At 34.9% G+C, this 1,199-nt stretch overlaps 1 protein-coding gene across 1 annotated transcript in view; it reads left to right on the top strand.

The window, feature by feature from the left end:
• IMPA1 (inositol monophosphatase 1) overlaps window positions 1-951 on the top strand; it is a 26,194-nt gene extending 25,243 nt beyond the window's left edge. The window contains exon 8 of the mRNA XM_007944661.2: window positions 836-951. Coding sequence (XP_007942852.1) covers window positions 836-951 — 116 coding nt within the window. The remainder of the gene's footprint in view (window positions 1-835) is intronic.
• Window positions 952-1,199: the final 248 nt, after the last annotated feature.

Genomic DNA, 1,199 nt, shown 5'->3' with positions numbered 1-1,199 from the left:
TTCTGTGTCTGTGTTAATTGGTTTCCCTTTTCTTTGTTGAAGAGGGTCTGTGCAATCCTTCTGCCTAGTCTGCCATCTTGCCCCGCCTCCTCTATACTTCAACTCTTAAAGTGAAAAAAAAAGCAAGGTATAAAACTTTCTGCAAAATCAAAAGAACAAATACTGGGAGGTAGAAGCAAGGATAAGAAGCTAATGGGAGTGTGGGAATGGATGCAAAATAAGTGATTAAGCCTCTTCAGATGTGTGTGTCAGGAATTCTTAAGAGGTTGTAGAGAAAGTCTAGAAGGTCCCAGAGTCTGAGGCTCTTAGAACTCCAGTGTTGACTGTTGGTATTTGAGAACACTTTCTCCACCATCACTTTCTGCCTTGGGCTAAGGTTAAATAGGTGGTATGAACTGATAATGCAATTTTTTCAGTGAAGGGTGAACTTGGGTTAAAAGAATTCATAGGTACACTGGAAGAAAGGCAACAAAGAAATTAGGAAATAGGAAGGAAAATAGTATGAAAATTCAGTGAAGCCACATTTCCTGCCCATAGATTTTTAAACAACAAAAAAAAGAGATCTTAGGAGTAATAAGAATGTACAAAAGATGGGGGAGGGAAGAGAAAGAGAAAAGGACATTTTCCATACCTGTTTGAATTCGGACTCTTCAAGGGGTGTTTACTCAAAAAGATGCTTAGAACCATACTTACCTGTTGCCAAAGCTTAAATATTGTGGTTATATGACTAACAAGTATTTGAATGTTATGATCGACTATAAAAGTGCTGTACTAGTTTTGTATGAATTAACTTTTACGAGATATAATCTTTTTTCCATATTTGATTTGATTTTAGGTGGACCATTTGATTTGATGTCACGAAGAATAATTGCTGCAAGTAGTCGAACGTTAGCTGAAAGAATAGCCAAAGAAATTCAGATAATACCTGCTCAAAGAGATGATGAAGATTAATTACAACACCTTCATCATATTCAGTTACAGTTCCTTTCCCAAAATTTTCTGCTGCATTGATGATGTTAAAAATTTAGGACATCTGCTTCAGATGTATAATAAATTGTTTAATTGTTTCTGATGTCCAGGTTGAAAAATTGGAACTTGTTCCATATTTTATTAAGACTAGGTATTCAAGAATGGATGAAATATTTGTTTCATTGTTTTAAAAAGTTTTGTGTGTAAGAATATATTTTGGGAAAAATACC

The sequence above is a fragment of the Orycteropus afer genome, unplaced genomic scaffold (genome assembly GCF_000298275.1).
Source record: "Orycteropus afer afer isolate SDZICR_OR568_19922 unplaced genomic scaffold, OryAfe1.0 scaffold00129, whole genome shotgun sequence".
NCBI lineage: Eukaryota > Metazoa > Chordata > Mammalia > Tubulidentata > Orycteropodidae > Orycteropus > Orycteropus afer.
Note: the sequence above shows the minus strand (reverse complement) of the source record. Positions and strands in the feature narration are given on the sequence as shown.